The sequence below is a fragment of the Aspergillus sclerotioniger genome, assembly GCF_003184525.1.
Source record: "Aspergillus sclerotioniger CBS 115572 chromosome Unknown BO94scaffold_8, whole genome shotgun sequence".
In the NCBI taxonomy this organism is placed as follows: Eukaryota; Fungi; Ascomycota; class Eurotiomycetes; order Eurotiales; family Aspergillaceae; genus Aspergillus; species Aspergillus sclerotioniger.
The window spans coordinates 873,966-890,869 of record NW_020290998.1 but is presented as its reverse complement, the minus strand read 5'-3'; the positions used below and the strand labels follow the sequence as shown (position 1 = coordinate 890,869).

The window sequence follows — 16,904 nt, the reverse complement described above, 5'->3', positions numbered from 1 at the left end:
TGTATGCAGTCGTATTCAAATTGACCATTACGTTTTGCTGTCGTGATTGAAATCGGTTCTAGTTCTGACGAGGCGCTTCCTTCAAGACATATACAACCACAACGGCCAATTAAACTGCGCAGTAGCAGTATGATTCTAGTCATGGCCTTTAGATAAAGAACACAGAGGATACATCTTATTCAATATAGAATAGCAAGCATCATCCCTCCCGGAAGTATCTCATGAACCCTACAAGCACCCACTATCTACATGCCCATCAACCATAGCATATAGACGAACATTAACTAGATATCAATGAATATGAACAACTTGTAATGGGAATAAATTACTACCAAATCCAGTTCGTTCGATCCAGAACGGAAAATACAAAATCGTGTACTCGGCAACCAGGCCAAATGTACATCCTCCCAACCTCCCCCACCCCCCCCTCCGCCCCCGACAAGAAAGGTAAAGCATCAGACAATCTAAACCAGATTCCCCCTCAGCGCCTGCTCCCTCTCCAACGCCTCAAACAACGACCGGAAGTTCCCAGCCCCAAAGCCCTCGAAATTATGTCTCTGAATAATCTCAATAAACACCGTTGGGCGATCCATCAGATGCTATTAACCCATCGTTAGCACCACACTCAACTATCACCTCCCGCGGCTCTTCCAGAGGAAAGAAAATACCTTAGTAAACAACTGCAACAAATACCCCCCCTCATCAAAATCAATCAAGATATCCAAACTCCGAATCGTCTCAAAGTCCTCCTGCAGAACCAACCCCGTCTTCTTGAGACGAATCTTCACATCCTCGTAATACGTGTCAGGGACTTTGATAAACTCGACACCTCGGGCCTTCAGGTTCGTGATGTCCCGGATGATGTTGTCGGTTAGGAGGGCTATGTGTTGCACGCCGGCGCCGTTGTAGAAGTCGACGTATTCTTCAATCTGGGATTTCTTTTTGCCGTGCGCGGGCTCGTTGATGGGCATTTTTACGATCTCGTTGGGTGAGGCCATGACGATGGATTTGAGGGCTGAGTATTCTCTGGTTTTTGTTGTTAGGGGGTTATGTTTTATGTATGGGGGGAAGGGGAGGGGGATACGTACGTGCAGATCTGTTTATCGTCGACGGACCAGAAGCGGTGGAAGCCGAGGGCTTTTTCGTAACTGTTCCATCGTCAGCAAGACATCTTTAGGGATAAATAGGGAGGCAGAGGAAGGAACATACTATTGACAAACCCTATCCATCTCATCCCAATCCTGGTTCCCCACACAATGATCAATCCGGTTTAGATGCACACCGGGCAAGAAAGCCGTGATGGGATCCTCATCTCCACTCTCATATCGATAACCGGGCAAAAACGCCCCCCTGTATGACTTCCGTTCCAGGAGGGTGTGCGTCGTCTCTCCGTATGTCTGGATCGTGGCAACACGCACATACCCATCCTTGTCTTCGAGGTTACATGGTGCCGAGATCACCTTGGCGCCGTTGGCCACGGCAGCTTGATATACTGCGTCGACGGAGTCGACTTCGAACGAGACGTCCTTGACGCCGTCGCCGTGTTGTTCCAAGTGCTCGTGGACTTCGCGGAGAGACTTCTGCTCTTCGGGGGTGAAGCGGTCTGCTTGGTCTAGGGATCGGAGAGGAGAGGTTAGGATGAAGGTGATGTCGCCGTTGCGGACGACGTGGGAGCAGGTGGTACGGCTGCCGGTTTCGAGGCCGCTGTAGGCGATGCGCTTGAAGCCCATGCGGGTGACATAATATGAGGCGGCTTGTTTGGCGTTGCCGACGTACCAGTGGACGTGGTCGTAGCCTTTGTAGCTAGCGATGTCGGAGGTGGGTTGGGGTTGAGGGGAGGAGGGAGTGGAGATTGCGCTGGGAGCCATGGTGAGTGGTCTCTTGATGTGAAGTGAAGAAGGAAGACTCTATCAGTGGGTATAGTGTTGGATGATAAGAAGTAGAAGTATTATGCTATGGGTCTATCAAAGTGAACTGTCGGAGGGAGGGAGACCATCTTATAAGCCGGATGGGGGAGACCCTCCTGACAGCTTATCGGGAGGGTCCGATTCACAGTCTGGGATTCCGTGGATTGCCATGAATCATAATTACATTGTTTGGGAGCCCGACTGGAGCGTGGATGTTTGCAGATTGCGAGGATAGCAAAACCGCCCGTCGGGATGGCCGCGGTTGACCCCGGAAAGGCCCGGCTGTTGGCGGGTATTTGGCCGGCCGCGGGATAGCCGCGCCTCGTTTACATCATGCGAACCCCCGGCCGGCATGCATGCGGTGATTGCCACAACCCCTGGCTATCGCGCTATAAGATCGCCTCTGATAAGGCCGGCATCCACTTGATCGCAGGGTGATGTTGCCAGCTGACCACAAATACCGACGACTCCCCGGTTCATCTGATCAGTCACCACTGAGACCTTGTATATACCCTTATACCCCCCTTACCTCTTTCTCGGAGCGCAAACACCAAGTGAAATCATCCAGAAAAACAAACAAGATGGCATCCATCCAAGCCTCCAGACCCAACCTCACCACCAACGACTCCGCCGTCCTCCAAGCCCTCTTCGACGCCGAGTCGTCCCCCTCCAACGCCATCACCATCAACGCAGCCCTCCCCGCCTATCCAGCCCACGTCAACATCACCCCCGATCTCCTCCAAACCCTTCAGGCCCGCGAGATCTCCATCATCCGCACCCTCCAGTCTGAATCCACCTCCATCTCAACTATCCAACAAGCAATCCAAGACCTCGACGCCCTTATCGCCGAATACCCAACCTATCCATCTGCATACGTCAACCGCGCTCAAACTCTCCGTCTGCTTATCAATACCACCACAGCCTTATCTTCTTCCTCCGAGCAAGATAAGAAACAAGACGAAGATGAGAAGCTTTTCGCTCCCGAAAACGCTGAATATGCGTCCACGTTACTCGGCGATCTGGGACGGGCAATTGCGTTAGCGTCGCCAGTGTCGCCAGCTGATCCGGTGTCGACGGTCCAGGCGCGCTTGTTGGCCGATGCGCATACGCATCGCGGGTATCTGTTGTTGAAGGCGGCGAGGGTGAAAAAGGAGAGTAGTGGGGAAGATGCGGATGGGAAGCGGGTTGGTGGGCCGGATCGATTGCGTGGAGTGGAGCCCGGCCAGTTGGAGGATATGGCGAGTCGGGATTTCTTCTTTGGAGGAAAGTATGGGAATAAGGTTGCGCAGCAGTTGGCGGTGCAGACAAATCCGTTTGCGAAGATGTGTGGGGCGATTGTGAAGGAGGCGTTGAGGAAAGAAGTGGTGGGGGAGAGTGCGGTGCGGATTTGAAGGAAGTTTATCGAGGGGAAGCATGGCTTTAGAGTTTGGTTGCATCTGGTTTTAAGTTTCATACCCATTATGAGAAATAGAGACGTTGGAATTGGATTACTATGGTTGAATACATGACTACGCTGGTATTTGGATGTTTACCTTCTTCGTGACTTGATCATTCTGTGCCCTAGTGGTCGTCCTGGCACATCGTGTCCACATCCACTGACTTGTTCGGGTTCTTGAAGTGCCTCTGCAGGGGTTGCCAGCTGTGGGCGTTGTACTCCCCTTGCACCTTCTTGCAGGTCTTCAGGCCCCATTCGGACACTCCAACCATCAGGCAGCTAGACGCAGTGTTAGTGCACGCAGATTGAAATTACAAATATTGCTCACCTCTCGAACATAAAGGCCATGCTTCCCTCTCCGACCTTCTGCGGCTTCAACTCGGCATTGCTGGCACCTTCAAAGGCATTCTTGTCCGGCCCGTGGGCACTCATGACATTGTGCAGACTGGCACCCGCCGGCTGGAACCCTCCGCCAGTCTTGGCATCATAACCACCACAGATTAACCCCATAAATTCCGACATGGTGTTGCGGTGATACCATGGCGGGCGGAAGGTCTTCTCCGCCACCAGCCAGCGGGGCGGGAAAATGACAAAGTCGGCAATGGCCGTGCCTGTGTGGTCAGACGGGCCGGTGAGGACGGTGAAGATGGACGGGTCGGGATGGTCGTAGGAAATCGAGCCGATCGTGTTGAAGCGACCCAAGTCGTACTTGTATGGGTAGTAGTTTCCGTGCCAGGCAACGATGTCAAAGGGAGTGTGTCTCTGGCGTGCGGAGAAGAGGGTGTTGTTGAACTTGCTGTACAAACGATATTCCGATGGCTCTTCCTCGTCGTCAAAGGAAGCCACCGGGGTCTGGAAGTCTCGAATGTTGGCAAGACAGTTGGATCCGATAGGGCCCAGTTCGGGAAGCTGATAGTGGCCCTGGTAAAGCTCACAGATGTATCCTCTCACTGGTCCTGCAGGAAGAGTCACACGGTACCTAGGACATTAGACCGAGTTCGATGGAGAGGGAGTAAAGCCATGTCAGCTCACCTCACACCACGAGGAATTACGCAGATTTCGTTCGGGCGAACCAGGAGGCGTCCCAGTTCAGTTTGAATGTCCAGCACACCGTGTTGGGGCACAATCAAGAAATCACCATCAGCGGAGTAGAAGGCTTCCTTTCCCATGTCCTTTCCCGCTGCGTACAAGAGTATCCCCAGACCATGCTTGAGAGTGGGGTCCCCGGAACCAGCGACAAGGTGAAGACCATGAACCCAGTCAACAGTCTCATCTAGATCGAATGGATCCCATCGCAGCTGGTTAGGGATGTGGTGAAGCTTCTGAGTTTCTGTTGTCATATGGGTGTGGTAGGAGTCGCCATCCTCGGCCACGAAATTCTCATGAGCGGCCGCGGGGAGGATCCTGTACACCCAAGTCTGCCTATTCTCATGTCGAGGGGCGGTGAACGCAGTTCCCGAAAGCTTCTCGGTATAAAGCCCATAGGGAGCCTTCTGTGGCGAGTTCTGTCCTACAGGGAGAGCTCCCTTGATAGCTTCGGTCCTGGGAGGAGTCGGTCAGTCGGGAAAATCGGCAGACGCCACTCAAGCCTCTCTAAGACTCACTCATGGTAAGAATCAAAGCCAGTCTGGTAAGAGTAAGGATCAGCGTGCTTGAAATCAGTAACAGGCATGATGGGCAGTGGTCCAGCGCGTCAAGGGTGTTGATGGCGGTAACCAGACAGCTCGACCGAGCTAGGGAGGTTTATAAGAATTGCCTGCGATATGCGACGTGCCCCTGGTCATGTGCCTGGTGGCAAGGGAGCACGGGGTTGCACTGGTGCCTCCGCAGGCCCCCGGTTTTTCAGGACATCGCGGGATTTCATGTTCCTGACTGCCTGGAAACGGGGGGATCTGCGGGGGAGACGCGGAATTGGGACCGGTGGGGAGAGGAACAGCCACCGCCGCCCGGCTATAACCGGGTGCGGACCTCATTCCGCTACCCTCCTCTTCATTCTCCGAATGCCTCGAGAGCGATGGCGGGGTATTGCTTTTTAACGTCGGCATCGCAGTTCTCTCGGAAATGGAGAAGCTCAACCAACCTCCTCTCTTTCTCTTCAATCCTCCCGCCCTTAACCGCATCCTCCCACCATGACTTCCTGGCTGCAGATCCCCAAGAACTCGCCTTTCTCACTGGCGAACATCCCATTCGGGATCATCTCCTCGGCCAAAGTCCCATCGCGCGTGGCTGCCATTGCGATCGGTGACTATGCGTTGAACCTGAATGCTTTTGCCTCGTCTGGGGGTTTCTCTCAGCTGCCCGCAATCCAGCCCCATCTCAGCGTGTTCAGCCAGCCCACCCTGAATGCCTTTGCCGCTCTGGGCCGTCCAGTCCACCGTCAAGTCCGCGAATACATCCAGTATATCCTCCGTGCAGACACCCCATATCCTCAGGTCCTGAAAGAGAATGAGACACTCCAGAAAGAAGCCCTTCTGCCGCTATCGGAGGTGACCAACCACCTTCCCATGCAAATCGGAGACTACACAGACTTCTATGCCGGCCTCAACCACGCCTACAACCTGGGCGTTCTGCTCCGTGGACCAGACAATGCCCTGCAGCCCAACTACAAGCATCTTCCAGTCGCATACCACGGTCGCGCCTCGTCCATCGTGGTCTCCGGCACGCCCATCCACCGTCCAAACGGCCAGGTCCTGGCCAACCCTACAGCGACCCCGAAGGTCCCGACCTTCTCGCCCTGCAAGAGACTCGACATCGAACTGGAACTGGCTGCTTTTGTCAGCACGCCCAATGACATGGGCAAGCCCGTCCCTGTCAACGAGGCCGAAGACCACATCTTTGGCTTGGTGCTCATGAACGACTGGTCCGCTCGTGACATTCAAGCCTGGGAGTACGTTCCCCTGGGCCCTTTCAACGCCAAAAACTTTGCAACCACCATCACTCCCTGGGTAGTCCTTATCGATGCCTTGGAACCCTTCCGGGTCCCCAGTCTGGACCCAGAAAACCGGGAGAACCTCCTCCCCTACCTGCGTGAGAAGCGCACCGACGGCGTCTTTGACATTCCCCTTGAATTTGAAATCACCAACACGGGCGGTCAGCCTACCACGGTCTCCCGCAGCAATGCCAAGAACCTCCTGTTCTCCTTTTCCCAGATGTTGGCCCACCACACCATCACGGGCTGCAACCTGAGACCGGGCGACTTGCTCGGCAGTGGAACCATCTCTGGCACGGAACCCCAGACTCAGGGCAGCATGTTCGAGCAAACCAAGGGCAAGGAGCCCCTCAAGCTGGCCGACGGCTCCGAGCGGGTATTCCTCGAGGACGGAGACACTGTCGTCCTCCGAGGCAAGGCGGGCACAGAGGGAAACTATGTCGGATTCGGCGACTGCAGTGCCACCATTTTGCCTGCCCTCAAGCTGGAATTCTAAATTGTATCCATCGACCAATAGTACAGTGTGATAACAACCACTTATGCCTTGAAGTGAAACCAACGAATGACATTGATCCAGAAGGATCTTCCGCGGAGCCATGGAGAACTTAAAGTATAGATGTAACATCCGACCCACCGAACCATCAACCAGAACCAACACAAGTAAACCATATATCCATTCATCCCCCACCCACCCAAAATCAATCAATTTAACTACACACAATCAATCCACACAACCCCAAACACAATTAACAACACACAAACACAACACCCACCACAACCCAACTCACACCTCAACCTCAAACCCAACCCTAAACTCCCCCGGCGTATCCCCCTGGCACCTCCAATGCGCCCTCCTCACCTCCTCCACCCGCTCCAAATTCCCCCTCACCCTCTCAATAGTCGGAAACTCCCCCATCTCCACCCCCACCCTCTCCGCCCCCCAAACCGCCGGCAAAAGACACACATCCGCCAACGTAATCCTATCACCCACACTATACACCCCCGCACTCTTCGCCGCGATCTCCTCATACGCTCTGAACCCCTCCTCCACTAACTCCTTCGACCAGGTTGTTCGGTCCATACCCAGCGGCGCAACCCGCTTCAGAATCCGGAGGTTGGTGACGGGTTGCACGTCGCAGGCGATGATGTTGGCGAGGGTGCGCACTGTGGCGCGGGTTTCGGGGCAAGTGAGGGGCGGGAGGAGGGGGTGGGCTTCTGGGTATACTTCTTCGAGGTATTCGAGGGCGGCGAGGGATTGGGGGACTATGGTGGGGGTTTTGAAGGAGGGTTGGTTTTGGTTATCGTGGTGGTGGATGAGGGTGGGGACGCTGGCGGAGGGGTTTAGGGTGGTGTTTGGTGTGGAATGTTGCTCGTCTTTTAGGAGGTTGATGGGGATGGATTCGTAGGGGAGGGATTTTAGATTCAGTGCGATGCGGAGTCGCGCGGAGCAGGAGGAGCGGAAGTAAGTGTGGAGGGTTAGGGGGGTGGTCATTTTGGGGTTTGATGTTGATGTGAGGTTGGTGTTGAGGTTGGTGGTGGTGGTGGAAGAAAGATACATGTGGTTGAATCAAGGTATGGTTATATGGCTATGGCTACGGTTACTGTACTACCTGGTTGAAGCGGAGGCGCGGAGGGCATGGGCCGCTGCGGAGAGTGGTACGGTACCTGCGCGTGATGGTTCACGGGTGCATCTGAAGGAATTAAGGTATGGGTTGCACTCATGGTTATGATTCTCCTTGGTTGTTTTGTAGAATCATATGCCTTTGGGTGTATAGAGGCGGAAGGGTTCCGTTGCCATAGAGGTCCGAGCAGAAGCGGGTGCCGCATCTTCCCGAGGTCTCTAGCCACATGACCGGGGCTGAACAAGGATATTCATGGACAATAATGGCTTAGATCCGATTCTCCGCTTAATATCCTTCCTATTGATGGGGGTGGGATCCCATGGTCTACCATCCCGGTTCCCGTGTCGGAGCGACTGGTTCCACGGGAAGATTGACGTCACGGCAATCTGCCTGGGAACAACTGGCTTGTTCGAAAGACGTTCTAGACAGGATTCAAACTGGATACGTGGAAGTCAAATCTGCTGCATTGTTCTGCCCCTGACATGCAGCGCCGCATTCGATACAGAGCCTGATAACAACCAGGGTGATGCTGGATTTGTGCAAGCGATGACATAACATGCAGCTGGTCGGAGACCCTCGGGACACCCCTCGATGACACCATGAGCAGCAAATACGTGCCGCTTCTGACACCATTTTATCTTCGAGAATGCGATTGGAAATGCGGCTAGTCTGTGCTATCCAGTGCTATCCAATTATTGGGATCCATCGAGGTCAGGTGTCCGATTTCTTTGTTCGCTCCGGTGAAGCGCCGGATGTTTTGTTCCTCCGCCACGGAAAATAACGGGTATTTGGCAGCTCCCCACCACCCCTTTTTCTGCCCGCCTGCAATATGCGCTCCGGATGGACCTTCGATACCCGCCCAGATCTAGCCCTTTTCTAGCCAGCCCGCCAGATATCCGGACTTCCTATTGCGACCTCATCTTATCACGACAATGTCATTGGTTGGGCCACCTCTCTCACAATAATGGAAGTTAGGGGCCCGTCCCGCAGCGGGGAGGTTTCGAACCGGGCATACCAGCGGACCTACAAGGCCTGTCTGTCCTGTCGCCAGCGAAAGGCGAAGTGCGATCTGGGTACCGACTCCGAGGGCCTCCCGGTGGGCCCTCCATGTGCCAAATGCCGCAGGGAGCAGAGAGAGTGCGTGTTCAGTGAGAAGAGGGCCTGGGAGAGGAAAGGCAAGCGAGGTGGGTGGCGTGGATACCTCGGTGGCGGCTGTCAAGTCAGGATGACTAACATCTGAAAGGTCCATCTGAGGATATTGTGTCACCCTCAAGAGTACGCCGAAGGCTGTCGGGCACTCCTAGACGTAGCAGGGATGTCCCGGACGACGTACTCCAGGTGGTTGACGACGGCCCAGTTCACGACGATGACAGGCACGGGGACGACTTTGAAGGACCGCAGCAGCCATACATCCCCGAGGAACGCCGTGGTCGCCGTCACTCCACGTCCACACTGGCAAATTCCATGATGCGCACTGTGGTCTCATCCGGGAACGATGCGCTGAACATCCTCTTCGAGGCGGCCGCGGTTCATAGCCAAGAGAATAAGTCAAATGGGTCTGGAGCTCAAACACGAAATACGCAGACTTCTACTGCACAAGCTAGCGACGTGGACAACTCCGGAGATCAATCGCATTTCATGTATGCTGCCGAGGCTCTAGCCAAGGCGAAGCGTCCAGTGAAGCTCTCGCTCGTCTCGAAAGAGGTACTCAGCGTTTGGGAATCTTGTCGCTTCGTCAAGATGGGATGGTTTACTTCAAGAGAGGCGGTCACACTGATTGATATGTTCGTATAATCACTTGAGCATGTTGTCAGAGATGACTAACAGGACCAGGTTTTTCAAGAACATGACACCGCTATCTCCCATCTTGACAAATTTCTATGCGGATCATAATAATCACCGCTGGCTTGTGACACGCGAACCTGTTCTCTGCTGTACGTTACTAATGTTGTCATCGCGGTACCATGTCCTGCCCGGGGCCGGCGGCGAGTCTAGGAACTTCTTCATTCATCATCGGCTGTGGCAGCATTGCCAACAGCTGGTGGTGCGGCTGATATTTGGGCAAGAGAGATCGTCCCATACTCGGATCAGGAGTATCGGCACAATTGAGGCCCTTTTGCTAATGTCAGAATGGCACCCTAGATCTCTCCACTTTCCGCCCGAAAGCGACGGATGGGACGCTGACATAACGTTGGCCCCAGAGCCCCAAGAATCGGAAGCCTCGTCGGCTGGTAGATGGCTCGAGGATATGATCGAGCCAGCTAAGAGATCAGACCAGATGTCCTGGATGTTGCTCGGCTCTGCGTTGTCCCTAGCCCATGAACTGGGCATCTTTGAGCTGGACGACAAGAACTGTGACCACTCTTCCGTATACGAAGGGCTCATATCCGATGACCAGATAAAGCTTCGCAGACAGCGGGTACAACGGCTGTTATATGTATATATCAACCAGCTAGCCTGGCGAATAGGCTGCGTATCACTTATGCCACAGAGCCTAAACCATGCGATTGCAGGTCGACAAACAAGTAGGGCTTTAAGTCAGCCGGGGGACGAGTGGCTAGCGTTTATGGATTCTTGGATGGATCTTACCAAACTGGCCAAGTCGGTTACTGACACGTTCTTTCCTACTGTATCGTTTGCAAGGCAGCAATTGCATAGTGGAAGATATATCGATCTGTTGGACCATTTCCGTACACTACTCATCAGATGGAAAGAAGAACATCTCCGACCACAGGGTAAGACATAGTTCCTATCTACCAAAATTAATGCTTCGTGGGCCCTTATCGGGCAGCACTAACATGTCTCCAGTGCTAAGCAGACACTTTTTCGATATTCTGTTCATAGAATACCACTTTGTCCGCGTCTATACACACTCGGTTGGGATGCAAGCGGTTGTGGAACGTGCCGTTGCAGACAGTGATCCGAATGTGGAGGATGTCCGGGCCACGAGCATTGACCCGATTGACTATGAATATATCCAGGAAGTCATTGACGGCTGTTGTCAGATACTACAAAAGGTGGCCCAACTAGGTGAAATCGGAGCCCTGCGATTTTCTCCCGTCCGGATATTCCTTCGGGTCACCAGCTCTTCTATATTCTTGATGAAAGCCCTCAGCTTGGGGACCCGACCCGCAAAGCTCTGTGAATCGCTGGACATCCTCGATCGCTGCGTGCAGGCGCTTAAATCTAATGCACTTGATGATATTCATCTGAGTTCGCGTTATGCTGCGTTGCTAGAAATGCACGTGTCGCGCCTACGACGCAACTTATTCGCCTCCTCCAGGTCGACGAAGCATAGCTACAGACCCACTACGCAACAATCCATGGCACCTTCCCACAGCATGGATAACGACAATGGTCCCATGATGGACGTCCCTGTCTCGCAGCACATGGCAGATGTGAGTTTCATTCCATCATTAAGTGGTGTCGCCGCCGACGACTGGCTTTCCTTGCCATTTGACCCGTCGATGGCGCCGTTTGGAATCAGTACGGGTGGACAATTTCCGGCCTATGAAGGGGGGGCACTGAACTTCATTTGGAACCTGCCATCATAACATTCCTGTTCTTGTAGATAGCAACACCAGGGAGTGCCGGATCACTTCATGGGATTAAAATAGCCATTTCAAATGCATAGGCCTCGGTCTGGTGAAAGCCAAACAAAGGCTGAAAACTTTAACCTGCATATCCCGGCTGATTTATTTTTTCTTAATGTCATTCCGACGTCTGAAGGCTTTGCCACAGCCACGAAAAGCAGGACGGCGTCTGTTTGGATGCACGGATGGGACTTTCCGGGTGGTTATCTGCACGTGACCGCGTCCCCCATCAGAAGTCACGTTTTCCGGGCGAAAAAAGCCAAAAACTTACTGTCGCGATCCGCCGTCTTCTCCGTCCCCGACCCCAGACTCTGCTTTAAAACAGCATCCAGCCTGTCGTTTCGACGTCGACTTCTCCATCACCCCCCGATTGCCCCGTGAAGCCTACCACCCGACGATCCAATATCTCGTTCCCAGCGTTCCGACAGCCGTCCGGATAAGCTTGGAATCGCCTTCCCTCGACCTACACTTCCTTTGATCCGTGCAGCTCGACCAGGACACCCGTTCCTCGAGCTTACGATCCCGCTCGCCTTCCTTCTTCCTTCCCGGTCCTCTCTCATTTCTTCAGATTCGACATGGATCACTCCAGAGACCCCTGCCCCTGGGTTGCCCTGAGCGACTTCGGTGGTGCTTTCTGCATGGGTGTACGTCACAGGTCCCAACTTTCAACTGTACTTGTTCCAAGGTCGAAAGCTAAGTTCATACTGCATCTATAGGCAATTGGTGGTGCAGTCTGGCACGGTGTGAAGGGTTTCAGAAACAGCCCCTACGGAGAGCGTCGGATAGGTGCTATCACAGCTATCAAGGCTCGCGCGCCCGTTCTCGGTGGTAACTTTGGTGTTTGGGGTGGTATGTTCTCGACGTTCGACTGTGCGATCAAGGGTATCAGAAAGAAGGAGGACCCCTACAATGCTAGTACGTTTCCGCCAATCCTTGGATACATCGATTTCCTGCAATTTGGGCATTTGTCTAACGTCTCATAGTCATTGCTGGTTTCTTCACTGGTGGTGCTTTGGCTGTCCGTGGTGGTGTCAAGGCCGCCAGAAACTCCGCCATCATGTGTGCTGTCTTCCTGGGTGTGATTGAGGGTGTCGGTATCGGTTTCCAGAGAATGATGGCCGATAACACGAAACTAGAGGTGAGATAATTGCCCCCTTCCTTCTGGCTACTCGGCATGAGAAGGTTACGCCTCCCTGTTGAAGCTTATTGAATACTGACTTGCCACCGATTTAGCTTCCTCCTCCCCCTCCGTCCGACAAGGCCATCGCTTAATTCACCAATCCCTTCACGTTAAGACCTACGATTTCCCCCGTTGTCAGCAATATGCTCATATTATTTATATTCCTCTCGTGTCTCTCTTCTCTGGTGTTGGGCTGGGTCATATCATTTCAGGATGCATGGTATAGAGGTTTTCGATTCATGCTTCGATCCCTTCTCTTCAATTTCTGTGAGAAAAAGGGTTTTGCCGGCGATTTTGGACTGCGCAACCTTGCATCCCCATGTATTTCTGCTTTGCCGGAGGCGAAAAGAGAAGTCTCGGCGCCCATCTTCGGTTCTGCCAGAGATGTGTCTTTTTCTTGTACATTAACATGCAATTTACAGGTGTAATGTGATATCGAACTACACATTATCCCTCTTTTAGTGGTCTGGTTTGGGGGAATGGTTTGGGGGAGTTGGGAAGGAGAGTTTCGTGACATTTCCGACGCACCCGATAAGCTTTCGACACTGTCGATCGATCGATCCTAGCTTTGCCACGGTCAGCCATCCTGATCCTTGGTCCAGCTTAACCCATGCCGAGGCTACACTTGTCTCAACGGAGTGAGATCGACATCTACCAATGACCATTGTAACGAACACGAATTATCGGACGTTCCTTGGGACGGAGGAGGTTTATGTCGGGACACTCTAGCCTTGTCTTGTAGTGAGGGGGCTTTTATCCTGTAGACGTGACAGCGAATGGCAAAGTAGGGTTGCTGTTCTGGCTACACTATCTAGGAGTTATAGAGTGTGACCCACTACCCCTTCTAAAATCACCTTACCTGACATGATATAGCTTGGTGGCCATCATGTCAGGATGATGCAGTGCGGGGATATAAGTCCCGGGTATGGGGTGTGATACAGTGCTTCGATCATGGCTTCGAGGACTAGGAAATTTTTGCTATACTATTAAAGGCTTGGTGGAGTGTACCTTGCCTGGGTTTAGTATTTGGAAGGATGTTAATAAGAATGTGGGCATCTGTGTGGTGTTAATACATTGTGGAAGCCGTAGGGAAAATATATAGATTCCAAGCATAGTCTGGTAAACTATACATAAGCACATTCATGTTTCTGCACAATATGTCATCATCAGTGATTGGGAGATAATACTCATCATGATGTCAGAAATGGAGATTTGTGAACAACCATTAACGAGAAAGAAGAGAAAGAAGAGAAAGTCAAAAAAAAACAAAGAGCAGATGATTGATTGACCATGGAGCAAAAGTAAAAAGGCAAAAAAGAATGATTGAGCTCCGATAGGGGGAATCGAACCCCCGGCTGCCGTGTGAGAGACGGCGATGTTAGCCACTACACCATATCGGATACTTGTTGACGAAAACACTTTTCTATGGTTACAATAGGCAAAAAAAAGAGTTAGCCTGTAAAATATGCTGAGGCATCGTGTTTCGAGTCTTTATGGCCGTTGTTGCTTTTTTTTAATGTACATATCTGTCGTTTCTCACAGGTGCAATCTACGTTAATCAAGAAGAGGGCACATTGAATGCTGATAGCAATCCAAATTTCAATCCGCCTTTGGATGCAAGTTCCCGGCGCGAGGCATTGGCCTTGAGAATCATGGCATTTCCGATCCTGCAACCCCTGCATTCCCAGGAGACGCTGGAATATGCTGGAATCGATCTGCTGGATCAATTTTTTAACCTTGATGTCCAGGCCGATGGTGTCAAATGGGCGGCCTGGGACCAGGGCGCGAGGCTCTTAATCCCCACAGACCAAAGCTTGGCGGTTCTTTGCTCGATCGTCACGTTCTCTCCTCACTTTTCCCTCGTGTAATTCTTCCCCCTCTCCCCTTCTTCCTTACTTGACCATCTGCAGCTCCAGTTGCGTCCCCGACGGCCTATCCTACCACTGCCTATCCTCTCTCCATTGTCGCTGCATTTCTGGCCCTTTCTGGTCATGCATTGAGCTGCAGCACTCCAGTGAATCCCTTCTCTATCTTCCCATTGAACGCGTCCCTCCAAGTGTCACCATACCGCTCCCACTCTCTGCCGGCTCAAACCCCGCGTCCCTGTGAAACATGGATGAAGGCACGTCTTCTCGTCCGACAGAAACCCCCGAAGGCTCTGCTGGTGGGGATGATAACAACGCCGCCTCGGCTGCATCGAAGAACCCGGCTCTGAAGGATCGGAAATGCCAGTATTGCCATCAAGCGTTCACCTCTTCGTCCCTCGGTCGCCATCTGGATCAGTTCCTCTTTAAGAAAAAGCCAGACGGCGTTCACGATGTCGAGGAGATCCGGCGCATTCGGAGCGGCATCACTCGGCGACAGGCCCGTACCTCGTCTGGTAGACGGGATACCCCCGAGCGAGCTACGAGCAAAGGCCAGCAGGACACGTACAATGCCGGCGAATCGGGGATAAAATCACGCGAGGGCGCGTATAGAATGATGTTCAACACGCCCACGTGGCATGCGACCGGAGTGATCAACGATATTCCCAACCCAAGCCAGTCGCAAGATAGTAGCTCGTCTCAGTCGCGCATTGCGCCCTCGCAGTCACGGACTGGACCCTTCTCGTATCCAGAAAGAGGTGGTTCAAACAACCCAGACACCATGAGGGCATTGGAGCTGGCATTGCGCGAGGTCCTGGACAACATCAAAGCCGCAACGTACGTACCTTGCCTGACACATCCCGTTGCGCGCCTCACCTAGGAGCATGGCCATTCTACGATGAGCCCCAAAGCTGACAGTTGGTATACTATATAGTTCAAGAATGCGCCCTAGACTCTCCCCGTTCGACTTCGACATTCAGACTCAAACATTCCCTTCCCTCTGCTTGCAGCTGCTGCCTCCTCCACCCAGTCTTTTCGCAACAAGCCCATTCCCATCTCCCTCGTCATTCCCCCTCCAACCTCCAGGAGTGGAACATCTCGACATCATTCGACAGGCGCTTCGCGCAAAAATCGACCAATGGCAATCCGACCAGCGAACCGCCGAGTCCAACAGCAACTCCCAGTCAGGAAGACCAAGCCTCGGCTTAGACTCCAACATGATCGGTCGGAGTGCGCAGCAACATGAAGAACTAAGTCTGAGACACCTGGAGCTGGCATTCAAGCACTGGGTCTCAATGCCTACGGATGCCCGGAGAGACGCATGGCAGCTTGAAATCACTCGCGCATTCGCCAGGGAAATGGAGAAGCGAAAGTCTCTCGACGACCAACTCGCGCGCGTCCAACAGGAGGCGAACCAACTTCGCGCCCAGGTAGAACGCCTAGGTTCCTGCCAATGGCCGAGGGAATTTGCAATCTTCCCTCCCGACACGCTCCCACTACCACGGGACGTAGCCAGGGAACTCGACACAAAAGAGAGCCAAATCAGCCCGACCTCCTCTCGCTGGGACTACGACAACGTCGTCGCAAAATGGAAACGAGTCGTCATGCACGACAGAGGCATGGGCCGCGTCGGTATCGGCCACGCAAACAACTTACAGGAAGACTACCACGGCACAGAAAACAGACACACCATCACCGACGAGTCAACCCGCTCCAGGACCTTAAACCCCCCGCCAGCACTGAGCCCCGGCCCATCGCCCTCAAACACCAGCGTTGGCGGCGCCTCCGCTCCCCCAAGTCAACAAACCTCGCCCTACCTGCAACACGACCACACCCGGAGCCCTGATGCAGGCCCGCAAGTCAAACGACCACGCCTGATGAACGGCCATCACACCAGCAACGCGCCACACGTCCCCGACAGCGGCCCCAATTCCACCCCCACGAATCAGGGACCCCCCAGTGCGCCTAGCAGCTCCTGGACAACCGCCACCACCGCCCAAACACCCATCATAACTTCCAATTCTGCCAACCATGCAGGTCCTACGCCCCCGCCTTCTTGTTCTGGATGATGATGATGATTGACATGTCTCCGAATCAGCTCCCGAATAAAGAAACCCTCTCGACACCGTGCATGTCTTTGATCAATGTCCCGTGATGGATCCAGCCCATCCATTTCATGCTGCGTACGACTCGTGTCTAGATTGAGATGGACTATCGCATCTATCTATCTATCCGTCCAGCTATCTATATTATCGATGCCAAACAAAACCTATCATACATCCATTTGCTGTATGTAAATATCCAACATTGCATTGCCCACATTGCATGTTTTTTTATTCAACAGTTATCTCCCTACCTACCTACCAACCTACC

The 16,904-nt window shown here is 53.1% G+C and overlaps 8 protein-coding genes and 1 non-coding gene across 9 annotated transcripts; 5 read left to right on the top strand and 4 right to left on the bottom strand.

The window, feature by feature from the left end:
- Positions 1 to 464: 464 nt before the first annotated feature.
- BO94DRAFT_513026 (4-hydroxyphenylpyruvate dioxygenase family protein) lies at positions 465 to 2,111 on the bottom strand (the record flags this gene model as incomplete). The annotated part of the gene is made up of 4 exons (XM_025609828.1): positions 1,210 to 2,111; positions 1,089 to 1,148; positions 669 to 1,026; positions 465 to 599 (listed from the first exon to the last, which is right to left on the bottom strand). Exons 1-4 carry the CDS (start codon positions 1,866 to 1,868, stop codon positions 465 to 467), a joined length of 1,212 nt encoding a protein of 403 aa, XP_025469636.1. The 5' UTR covers positions 1,869 to 2,111.
- Positions 2,112 to 2,325: 214 nt separating this feature from the next.
- On the top strand, positions 2,326 to 3,545 carry hmgX. Its single transcript, XM_025611311.1, has one exon. The coding sequence runs from the start codon at positions 2,489 to 2,491 to the stop codon at positions 3,296 to 3,298; it is 810 nt and encodes a 269-aa protein (XP_025469635.1). The 5' UTR covers positions 2,326 to 2,488; the 3' UTR covers positions 3,299 to 3,545.
- hmgA (putative homogentisate 1,2-dioxygenase (HmgA)) lies at positions 3,106 to 5,186 on the bottom strand. Its single transcript, XM_025611310.1, has 4 exons — positions 4,947 to 5,186; positions 4,375 to 4,884; positions 3,671 to 4,321; positions 3,106 to 3,621 (listed from the first exon to the last, which is right to left on the bottom strand). Exons 1-4 carry the CDS (start codon positions 5,012 to 5,014, stop codon positions 3,468 to 3,470), a joined length of 1,383 nt encoding a protein of 460 aa, XP_025469634.1. The 5' UTR covers positions 5,015 to 5,186; the 3' UTR covers positions 3,106 to 3,467.
- Positions 5,187 to 5,339: 153 nt separating this feature from the next.
- fahA (fumarylacetoacetate hydrolase FahA) lies at positions 5,340 to 6,911 on the top strand. The gene has a single exon (XM_025607277.1). The coding sequence runs from the start codon at positions 5,472 to 5,474 to the stop codon at positions 6,765 to 6,767; it is 1,296 nt and encodes a 431-aa protein (XP_025469633.1). The 5' UTR covers positions 5,340 to 5,471; the 3' UTR covers positions 6,768 to 6,911.
- Positions 6,761 to 7,950, bottom strand: maiA (maleylacetoacetate isomerase MaiA). The gene has a single exon (XM_025611309.1). The coding sequence runs from the start codon at positions 7,827 to 7,829 to the stop codon at positions 7,056 to 7,058; it is 774 nt and encodes a 257-aa protein (XP_025469632.1). The 5' UTR covers positions 7,830 to 7,950; the 3' UTR covers positions 6,761 to 7,055.
- A 450-nt stretch (positions 7,951 to 8,400) lies between these two features.
- Positions 8,401 to 11,551, top strand: BO94DRAFT_564602 (putative C6 transcription factor). Its single transcript, XM_025614439.1, has 4 exons — positions 8,401 to 9,077; positions 9,137 to 9,677; positions 9,727 to 10,628; positions 10,702 to 11,551. Exons 1-4 carry the CDS (start codon positions 8,858 to 8,860, stop codon positions 11,445 to 11,447), a joined length of 2,409 nt encoding a protein of 802 aa, XP_025469631.1. The 5' UTR covers positions 8,401 to 8,857; the 3' UTR covers positions 11,448 to 11,551.
- A 413-nt stretch (positions 11,552 to 11,964) lies between these two features.
- BO94DRAFT_382611 (protein transporter TIM17) lies at positions 11,965 to 12,816 on the top strand. The gene is made up of 4 exons (XM_025607276.1): positions 11,965 to 12,130; positions 12,203 to 12,401; positions 12,470 to 12,624; positions 12,720 to 12,816. Exons 1-4 carry the CDS (start codon positions 12,062 to 12,064, stop codon positions 12,756 to 12,758), a joined length of 462 nt encoding a protein of 153 aa, XP_025469630.1. The 5' UTR covers positions 11,965 to 12,061; the 3' UTR covers positions 12,759 to 12,816.
- A 1,178-nt stretch (positions 12,817 to 13,994) lies between these two features.
- On the bottom strand, positions 13,995 to 14,066 carry BO94DRAFT_t116. Its single transcript has one exon. It is a non-coding gene; the product is annotated as a tRNA-Glu (tRNA).
- Positions 14,067 to 14,778: 712 nt separating this feature from the next.
- On the top strand, positions 14,779 to 16,600 carry BO94DRAFT_544597 (uncharacterized protein; the record flags this gene model as incomplete). The annotated part of the gene is made up of 2 exons (XM_025613186.1): positions 14,779 to 15,368; positions 15,466 to 16,600. 2 exons carry the CDS (start codon positions 14,779 to 14,781, stop codon positions 16,598 to 16,600), a joined length of 1,725 nt encoding a protein of 574 aa, XP_025469629.1.
- Between the last annotated feature and the right edge of the window lie 304 nt (positions 16,601 to 16,904).

Excerpts from the sequence above, each read along its gene's own strand:
- hmgX (XM_025611311.1), top strand. The coding sequence starts at position 2,489 with ATGGCATCCATCCAAGCCTCCAGACCCAACCTCACCACCAACGACTCC.
- hmgA (XM_025611310.1), bottom strand. The coding sequence starts at position 5,014 with ATGCCTGTTACTGATTTCAAGCACGCTGATCCTTACTCTTACCAGACT. Across the intron at positions 4,322-4,374 it reads GTAATTCCTCGTGGTGTGAG|GTACCGTGTGACTCTTCCTG; the intron begins GTGAGCTGACAT and ends CTAATGTCCTAG. Across the intron at positions 3,622-3,670 it reads ATGGCCTTTATGTTCGAGAG|CTGCCTGATGGTTGGAGTGT; the intron begins GTGAGCAATATT and ends CACTGCGTCTAG.
- fahA (XM_025607277.1), top strand. The coding sequence starts at position 5,472 with ATGACTTCCTGGCTGCAGATCCCCAAGAACTCGCCTTTCTCACTGGCG.
- maiA (XM_025611309.1), bottom strand. The coding sequence starts at position 7,829 with ATGTATCTTTCTTCCACCACCACCACCAACCTCAACACCAACCTCACA.
- BO94DRAFT_564602 (XM_025614439.1), top strand. The coding sequence starts at position 8,858 with ATGGAAGTTAGGGGCCCGTCCCGCAGCGGGGAGGTTTCGAACCGGGCA. Across the intron at positions 9,678-9,726 it reads GCGGTCACACTGATTGATAT|GTTTTTCAAGAACATGACAC; the intron begins GTTCGTATAATC and ends TAACAGGACCAG. Across the intron at positions 10,629-10,701 it reads AGAACATCTCCGACCACAGG|TGCTAAGCAGACACTTTTTC; the intron begins GTAAGACATAGT and ends ACATGTCTCCAG.
- BO94DRAFT_382611 (XM_025607276.1), top strand. The coding sequence starts at position 12,062 with ATGGATCACTCCAGAGACCCCTGCCCCTGGGTTGCCCTGAGCGACTTC. Across the intron at positions 12,131-12,202 it reads GTGGTGCTTTCTGCATGGGT|GCAATTGGTGGTGCAGTCTG; the intron begins GTACGTCACAGG and ends CTGCATCTATAG. Across the intron at positions 12,625-12,719 it reads CCGATAACACGAAACTAGAG|CTTCCTCCTCCCCCTCCGTC; the intron begins GTGAGATAATTG and ends CCACCGATTTAG.